At 46.4% G+C, this 9,219-nt stretch overlaps 1 protein-coding gene across 1 annotated transcript; it reads right to left on the reverse strand.

Annotated features, from left to right (window-relative positions):
• Nucleotides 1-3,042: 3,042 nt before the first annotated feature.
• KRT34 (keratin 34) lies at nucleotides 3,043-9,219 on the reverse strand. Its single transcript, XM_024235274.3, has 8 exons — nucleotides 8,971-9,219; nucleotides 7,276-7,627; nucleotides 7,090-7,172; nucleotides 6,433-6,589; nucleotides 4,937-5,098; nucleotides 4,720-4,845; nucleotides 4,330-4,550; nucleotides 3,043-3,521 (listed from the first exon to the last, which is right to left on the reverse strand). Exons 1-8 carry the CDS (start codon nucleotides 9,018-9,020, stop codon nucleotides 3,434-3,436), a joined length of 1,239 nt encoding a protein of 412 aa, XP_024091042.2. The 5' UTR covers nucleotides 9,021-9,219; the 3' UTR covers nucleotides 3,043-3,433.

Below are 9,219 nucleotides of genomic sequence, written 5' to 3' on the forward strand. Positions count from 1 at the left end.
CAACTTGACTGGGCCAAGGGATGCCCAGATAGATGGTAAAACATTATTTCTGGGTATGTGTGTAAAGGTGTTTCTAAAAGAGATCAGCATTTGAATCAGGAGAGTGAGTAAAGATCACCCTCACCAATGTGGGCAGGTGTTCTCCAATGTGAGTAGTCAAATAGAACCAAAAGGTAGAAGAAAGGCAAATTATTTCTCTCTTATTGACCTGTAAGGGAGAAGCAGGAGAGGCTGTGGAGAATAGGCCAGGTCAGTAGTAAGCTATGCTGAGCAAAGACAGATACAGACACCTCAAAACGGAACTCAGGGTCTAGTTCCACAAACCCTCCCCAGAGCCATCATTGTTTCTCTTACACTCAGTCCTGCACTCCCAGTGGGAATAGAGTTGAGCTGGGACATCCATCTTCTCCTGCCCTCTAACATCAATGCTCCCTGTTCTTGAGCCTTCAGTCTCAAACCAGGACTTACACCATCAGCCTTCCTGATTCTCAGTCCTTTGGGTTTGGATTGGAACTATACCACTGGCTTTCCTGGGCCTCCACCTTGAAGACAGCAGATTATGAAACTTCTTGGCCTCCATAATCATATAAGCTAATTCCTCATAATAAATCTCTTTCTATGTATCTACATATAGCCTACTGTTTCTGTTTCTCTGGATAACCTTAATACAGTGTGTGATCAGTACTAGTTTCCTTCCTTTTCTTTCCATTGTTCCTCTACCTCTACTCAGCTTCCATATTTAAGCCATGCCTCTAAAACCTACCCCTCTTCGGCCTCACTCTCCTCCACTTATCTCAGTCCTTATTGTCTCTCACCTCCTAATTGATCTTCCTTCTATTTAACCCAGCTTCTAGGACTCCTCACAACCCAACCTGTACACAGCTGCCAGATATATCATATGGCAAACTCCCTTACAAGAAAATCTCATGCATAATCATTCAGAGCACTTCCAAATATGGCCGTACCTAACTACCTTGCAGTTTCATCTCCTATTACCACACTTACCCTCTGTTCTAGGCTAGGAATTGGGTTGTCAATTTCTAAACACACCTCATAACTCCTCCAGGCAAAGTTCATGCTCAGGAAAACTTTCCCTCTTCTTTTTTTTTTTTTTTTGAGACGGAGTCTCACTCTATCACCCAGGCTGGAGTGCAGTGGCACAATCTTGGCTCACTGCAACCTCCGCCTCCTGGGTTCAAGCTATTCCCCTGCCTCAGCCTCCTGAGTAGCTGGGACTACAGGTGTGTGCCACCATGCCTGGCTAATTTTTTTTTTTTTTGTATTTTCAGTAGAGACGGGGTTTCACCGTGTTAGCCAGGATGGTCTCAATCTCCTGTCCTCGTGATCCACCTGCCTCAGCCTCCCAAAGTGCTGGGATTACAGGCGTGAGCCACTGCACCTGGCCAAAACTTTCCCTCTTCTATGGCCTACACACACTCACCTGACCAGACATTTCCCAGCAAATTTATTTCAGAATTATGCTAGTATCATACAGTAATCATTGATTGAAGTTGAAACTATGGGAAGTATATAAAGTTTTAATAACCTTCTCATGAATTTTCATTAGTGTTACTCTTCCTTATTTATTCCACTTACAGTATTCCATGGTTTACGTCGTCTTTAATTAGGGATGATATTGCCTCTGCTGAAGGGCCTGCAGTCAACAAGACAGGCAGACAAAATTTATATCAACAGAACATTTGGGTTTTCAAGGTTTTGATTGAGTGCTCCCTCCTTCTTGGAGCCTCTTCTTTTCATTCTCTCACACGTCTGAAATTCGTAATTCTTTATCTACACCTTTCTTGAGCCACACTGATATTTGTCTATAATGACTGTAGCTTTGTTTCATCCACTCTAAACTGTGAAACATGCTGTAGGCTGAGACTGGGATTCACTTATTTGTGTTTCTCAGTACCGCCCACAGTACCTGGCACACACAATCGATGATTGATTGCAGTTGTGTCAATCAGATAGGATTAAATTAAATGGATAATTGAAACTGTGGCCTATAAAATTGAAAGCTTTAAAAATTCAGAGATGAGGCAAGTGGGGTGTGGGGTAAGATTAATGTTTTGGGGGAGATGCTTAATGAACATTGGCCTTTCTTGTAATTATAGAAAATGAAATGATAAAGAGGCTATGGAAGAACATTATGGATAAGACCAAAGATCTAGGGGAAAGAATAAACTTGAAGAGGGGAAAGGTAACGACTTCATTTAAAGGGTCTATCTGGAGGACAACATGTCAGGCATAACAAGTGGGCGGGGAGATGAACTAGTTTGGGAAAAATACGTTTTAGTCCAATTAAACATGATGTAATGACCTAATACCAAGTGAAGCTGTCATATGCGCAACAGAAAACCTGGAAACTGAGCTGAGATGAGAGGGAGATGTGGGAGTCATCAGCATAGAGGAGCTAGTTCTACGTGAACAGGGACGTAGAAAGAGAAAGACAGAGGGCTGAGAATATAGGTGTTTCCTTCATTTGGGACAAAAAGGGGAAGACAGCTAACAAGACAACAGAGAACATGTAATTACAGATATTACAAGAAGACCCAGAGTGTGCAGGGTTATGGAAATCAGTGAAGGTATATTTTAAGGGAGGAGTAGGTATCTATATTAGCAAGGCAGGAGCAGCAGAGAGATTGAGAGGAGAGAATCACTGCTCTTTGAACAGTTTCTATAGAAGCAATTTCTGTAGTTTCTTCCGGCAGTTTAGGAGAAAGGGAAGCAGAACATTCTATTCTGATGAGGGTGAGAGCTGGAGATAGCAGTGAAGCCTGGGGAGGCTTTGCAAAATTGCCAAGGGCCCTGTAGTCAAGGAAAGGCAAGCATGGGTATTGAAGGCCAGGTTTCCTGCATGGCCTACCCTGGGTGGGAGTCCAGAAGGACATCCTTCCCTGTCTACATCAGTGTTTCTGGTGAAGCATAAAGGCTTGGCTCAGTCATTTACTTCATTTTATTCTCCTAATGAAGGGGTATTTTTATGAAACAGCCATGACGAGTAATTTACAATGCATGAATATGAATGAGAAACATTTATTATGCCAGAGAAATTAAGTTTATTGGGAAGTAAATGAAGTCTCCTCCTTGCATTCCAGAGAATGCCAAAGAAGAAAGGAAAACAGGAAATGCAGTAGTACGTTCAGGAAACACCCTAAAGTAGTAACTGGAGCTCAGATTACATGGAGCTGAACATGTTTAGAAACAAAGAGGCTCGACCCTCAACAGGAAGGAGTTGTCCCAACATTGGAAGTTGATGATGTATGTCTTTGCTTGGGTCGGGAAAGCTTTTCAGCATTCTAGAGATAACATAGAGGCAAGATGAGGTTTCTTGATGTCAGCTGAGCTCCAGAAAAGTCAGGACTTGAGGATCCTTCCTGTGGTTGATCTAAATGGCTTTGTAGATGTCTTCAAAGAGGATACAAGCTTTTCAATTACAGCAACCCTTTTGAGAGGTGCCACAGGGTCCACAGAAGTTGCCACTAGCATTGGTGGTGGCGCATGGGTTGCAGGGGAGCCTAGGAGGACAAGGAGGTTTAGAATGGCTTTAGGAGGAGGTTTTAATGCACATAATACCTTGGGCTTAATGACACAACCTATGAATTCTCAGTGGTTGGAGTCAGTTGGAATCAAGTTCTTTTTGTTTTGTTTTGTTTTTGATAAAGGGTCTTGCTCTGTTGCCTAGGCTGGAGTGCAGTGGTGCGATCTTGGCTCACTGCAAGTGGGAGCCAAGGCTCACTATGCCTCCCAGGTTCAAGCGATTCTCCTGCCTCAGCCTCCCAAGTAGTTAGAATCACAGGCATGCGTCACCATGCCTGGCTAATTTTTTGTATTTTTGGTAGGAATGGGGTTTCACCATGTTGGCCAGGCTGGTCTTGAACTCCTGACCTCCAGCAATCCACCCACCTCAACCTCCCAAATTGCTGGGATTATAGGCATGAGCCATTACACCCAGCCAGAATCAAGTTCTGATTACTACAAAACGCTTCTCTCTCTCCCAGAATGCCATGTGCAGAGGTGGAAAAATTGTGCTTTTCAAAAATATTATCTCATACTCTTGTGGTCTCCTGGAACTTAATGTGCCTTACACAAATTTTATTCCTATGACTGGCCAGCTCCTACCACCACTCCTCCATTATTAGGCCCCTGAGTCAGGGGCTGTTCGCTTACCTTTGGCCTCCCTTTGCTTAGCTATCACAGATCACTGGACACACGCTACACTGTTAATATGTGTTGCCTGACTAGTTGAAAAAATGGCCACCATTTGTGTGCCTACAATATCCCACTGTACACATTCTTCCCAGACATTCTTTGCCCCTTACTCACTTGCAGTCCTCACTCTCCAGGAGGCTCCGGTACGTGTTGATCTCACACTCCAGCCGGGCACGCACGTCCAGCAGCACCTGATACTCCTGGTTCTGCCGCTCCAAGTCACAGCGGATCTCTGCCAGCTGGGACTCCACATTGGTGATCAGTCTCTGCACCTGGGACAGCTGGGAGCTGTAGCGGGCCTCACTCTCTGTCAGAGTGTTTTCCAGAGAGTCTCGCTGTGGTGGGGAAGATCAGGAATGTCAGAGAGGGGCTCCTTCAAAGGGTTTCTTCATAGGATTCCAAGGAAGTCACAAGCTCCAAGAGTTAAGGAGAGTGTGTGGCCCCAAGCCCATCCCTGGGACTCTGCCTCCCAATCGCTCACCAGCAGGGCTGAACAATACACACCAGGTTGTGCTGGGCCTGCAGCTCGATCTCCAGGGCGTTGACCGTGCGTCTCAGCTCGATGATCTCCGCCTGGTAGGACTGCAGCTGTTCTGAGCTGGATACCACCTGCTTGTTCAGCTCCTCAGTCTGAAACACCCAAGTGGGGAAAGGATCAGACCCTGCCTCCAGGACCCTGGGGCACCTCGGGTACTGAGTGGCCATGTGCTTAGATGCCCACCTGCGTGGCGAACCATTGCTCCACTTCCCTGCGGTTGGTTTCCACCAGAGCCTCATACTGACTCCTGGTCTCGTTCAGGACCTGGTTCAGGTCCACAGTGGGTGCAGTGTCCACCTCCACGTTGAGGCGGTCTCCAAGCTGGGAGCGCAGGGTGTTGACCTCCTGATGGAGAAAAGGGAAACAATGAACGTATGGCAATGGATCTGCCATTTTCCTGCTCCAGGAAAATGAGCACAATACTGCCCCAAAAGCACTAAAAGGAATATTCTGATCATTCCCAAAGAGTGACACACACATTTTATAGCAATAAACTCCAACAGGGATCACATCAATTGTCCCATAGAAGATCTGCCATCTTCCTGCTCCGGGAAAATGAGCCTGATGCTGCCCAAAAAACACTACAAGGGACCAGGCACGGTGGCTCACGCCTGTAATCCCAGCACTTTGGGAGGCAGAGGCAGGTGGATCACGAGGTCAGGAGATCGAAACCATCCTAGCCAACATGGTGAAACCCTGTCTCTACTAAAAATACAAAAATTAGCTGGGTGTGGTGGCACGTGCCTGTAATCCCAGCTACTCGGGAGGCTGAGGCAGGTGAATCACTTGAACCAGGGAGTCGGATGTTACAGTGAGCCTAGATCACGCCGCTGCACTCCAGCCTGGTGACAGAGTACGACTCCGTCAAAAAAAAAAAAAAGCACTAAAAGGAAGATTCTGATCATTCCCAAAGAGTGACACACACATTTTATAGCAATAAACTCCAACAGGGATCACATCAATTGTTGTCCCATAGAAACTGAAACAACCTCACACCTTCTACAAGACTAAGTCTAAACTCCTTGGCATATGCAAGTCCTTCCTCGCTTCCCATCACATCTTCACTTTCATCACACTCTTGGAGGTACTGCATGCCCAGCCATACCCAGATACTCCCTGCCCTGACACTTCTGTGTCTTTGTTCAACCTCTTCCCTCAGACTGAAACACCCAAGTACTGAAATCCTCCTCTTTGCATCTGAGAAGAGTTCCCTGTCTCCTCTTGGGCAGCCTGGATTATTTCTAGAGCATACTGTTTGTAAATCTCATATGGTACTTGTTTCACTCTGTCTTGTTTATATCACTGTGTTTATATGACTGTCTTTCTATACTAGACTGTGAGCTCTTTTAAGAAAAGGGCCATGTCTTATGTCTTATTTCTTTTTTGTCCCTCCATCTCCACCACCAAATTCAGGACCTAGCAGTGATTAGCAGAGAGCAGGGCTCAGTGAATGATGTCCCTCCTCAGTAATTCCAACACCTGCCTAACCCTCACCCAGCCGCTGGAGAATGAGCAGCTCACTCCACTCCTTGATATGGATGTAGCACCGTCACTCTCTGAGAATACCTTGAGTTCCTCAGAGAAGGGTCCCAGACCAGGGATCCAGACAGTAATCGTCTCCTGATTCCCCGTGCTAGTAGCTTAGCTCTGAGGACTGCTTTTGTGAATTTGTTTCATACCTCCTCATGGTTCTTCTTCAAGCAGATCAGCTCCTCCCTCAGGGACTCCACCTGGGACTCCAGGTCTGACTTGCAGAGGGTCAGCTCATCCAGGATCCTGCGTATGCTGTTGATGTCCGACTCCACCAGCTGCCTCAGGGACTGCTCCGTCTGGTACCTGCACATGTTGGAGTGGGAGGATAAGTCAGGAAAGAAAACCACCTTCCCCTCTCATGTGTTGCTTGGGTAGAATTGGTCTGAATCTTCTTGAACTTACACAGTTTTCTGCCTCTTCCCTTTCATATGCTTCAGTCAAGCTGTCCATGGATAGGCTGAAGAGGTTCCCTGACTCACCCTAACACCACGAGTAGCCCACATGCATGCATGAGATGAAGTCTCTCACTGTGCTCTCAGTTTTATTAGCTAATATATCACCAAATCAATTCCCAAAGAACAATTCATTTCAATCTCTGAATTTTGTGGTTTAAGAAACACTTCCAGAAAGACCAGTATAGACCAAAGAGCAGGCAGCACATGAGTCTAGTTCTCTATTTGAAACTGATTTTACATAACCAGCCCTAGGAGGAGAAATAGGGAGAAATGGCTTTCTCCTCTTCCAGGCAATAGTAAGTCCCTAGGGCCATGCAAGAACCACAGGGACCTTGAAGTTCAACATACTTGCTTCTGAAGTCGTCAGAGGCCAGCTTGGCATTGTCAATGTTCACCACCAGCCTGGCATTCTCAGCCTTGGCACACAGAATCTGAAAAGAAATTTCTCTCATGAGGTACACTTGAACTTGAGAATGTCTTACTGTTCAAAGAGAGCCAGCTGCTGCTGGCCCCGCACATGGCCAACCCCCTCACCTTCTGCTGGAGCTCCTCAATGGTCTTGAAGTAGGACTGGTAGCTAGGGCACAGCAAGGGCTCCTGCTGCTGGGACCGCTCCTGGATGAGTTTCTCCAGCTCCGCGTTGTCCCGCTCCAGCTGACGCACCTTCTCCAGGTAGCTGGCCAGGCGGTCGTTCAGGAACTGCATGGTCTCCCTCTCGCTGCCATTGAAGGAGCCCTCACAGAACCAGTTGCAGTTGCTTACATTGGCGGGGATGTTGCAGGCCCCGGGCAGGGTGTAGCCATGACAGCTGGGGGGCACGCAGGGCCGGGAGGAGCAGCTGGTGCGGCAGCCCAGGCTGGGCAGGCAACAACTGTAAGACATGGTGCTGGAACAGGTAATGGAAAAGCAGGTAAGCTGCTGGAGGTGGATGTGGGCAGGTTTGAGTCTCTCCTTCCTCTGCAGTCCTTTTATACCACTAATGGTGGGTGGGGGCTTGGCATACAGCATAGTTTCCTTTCCTAATGCTTCAGCTAATTTTTCTCCAAAATATGCTAGTTAGATGCTTCTAAAGAGTCCCCCCTCAACCCATAAAATTATTCCATTCAGCTTATGTCACACCAGGCTCTTCTTGGGTGCTAGTGGTTGGCGAAATCAGAGTTTCATCAGGTGGCTTCATAGGAGATAGAATCATCACAGCCCCAAAGGGCTGTCCGCATTACTCAGAGGGGAGGACAGCCAGGGATGTGGGGTGGAGTTGTTTGGGAATCAGGGATTTCTCACCCAGGAGGTTCTGCCACTGTTCTTTCTCCCCAGAGAGAGAGCTCTGAGAGAGAGCTGTGAGAGTTACTCTTCCAGGTAACTCTTTCCTCCCACATTCATCCATGTTTCAGAATTCAATTTGTTTTTATAGCAGAAACTTAACCTGTTTTCGCTGAAATGATCCTGAGCCTTACTATTGGGATTTAGGGAACTTGCCAACACATGGAGCAACTGAAAACAATGGCATGTTCATGGCTGAGAAATGAGAAAGTAAAATGGAAACCAATGGAATGGATGGGAATATACCTAAAAGAGGGCATCTGCAAACAGCAGCCCACACGTCAAGTTTACCCTGCTGAATTTTTGTAAATAAAGTTTTTGTTTGTTTGTTTTCTGTTTTTTTGAGACAGAGTCTCGCTCTGTCACCCAGGCTGGAGTGCAATGGCACTATCTCGGCTCACTGCAACCTCCACCTCCCGGGTTCAAGCAATTATCTGCCTCAGCCCTCCAAGTAGCTGGGATTACAGGCGCCTGCCACCACATCCGGCTAATTTTTGTATTTTTAGTAGAAACAGGGTTTCACGATGTTGGCCAGGCTGATCTTGAACTCCTGACCTCGTGATCCGCCCTCCTCGGCCTCCCAAAGTGCTGGGATTACAGGCGTGAGCCACCACACCCAGCAGTAAATAAAGTTTTAATGGAACACAGCCATGCCCATTTGTTTAGCTATAGTATATGGCTGCTTTTGTGCTACAGTGGCAGAGTTGTGTAGTTGTGACAGAGACTATAGTGTCCACAAAGCCCTAAAATTAAAAAATTTGCCAACTTGTACTAAAGCAACAGCCTCTCTAAAGATAAGCAAGAGTAGAAATATCTAGAAGAAAAAATATGCTGGAAACAGTCTGGAGCAGTGAGAGTTCAGATGGCAGCACTGAAGCATGAATATGAAGCATAATACCACAGACTTACCAAGAAATGAAAATTGGAACAAGGGTGCTCAGAGGTATCTTTGTATCCATGGTAGCTTTTTCTCAAATTCTCTGGAAATTTCTATCATCTTATTTCTAGACTTGCTCCTCTTTCTAGAGTATTAACTCTCCTAGAGGTATGACTATGCCAGCCTGAGATGCTTCCAGGACAAGCCACAGTGCCCATGAGAATGCAGATTTACTGTTGTCCCTACAAGTAGACACTGTCTCTGATAAGTGTGCTTCTATC

Source organism: Pongo abelii, chromosome 19 (assembly GCF_028885655.2).
Source record: "Pongo abelii isolate AG06213 chromosome 19, NHGRI_mPonAbe1-v2.0_pri, whole genome shotgun sequence".
NCBI lineage: Eukaryota > Metazoa > Chordata > Mammalia > Primates > Hominidae > Pongo > Pongo abelii.

Coding starts and splice junctions, on each gene's coding strand:
- KRT34 (XM_024235274.3), bottom strand. CDS start 9,020: ATGGATACAAAGATACCTCTGAGCACCCTTGTTCCAATTTTCATTTCT. Junction 7,173..7,275: donor TTGAGGAGCTCCAGCAGAAG/GTGAGGGGGTTG, acceptor ATTTCTTTTCAG/ATTCTGTGTGCCAAGGCTGA. Junction 4,846..4,936: donor AGCAATGGTTCGCCACGCAG/GTGGGCATCTAA, acceptor TGGGTGTTTCAG/ACTGAGGAGCTGAACAAGCA.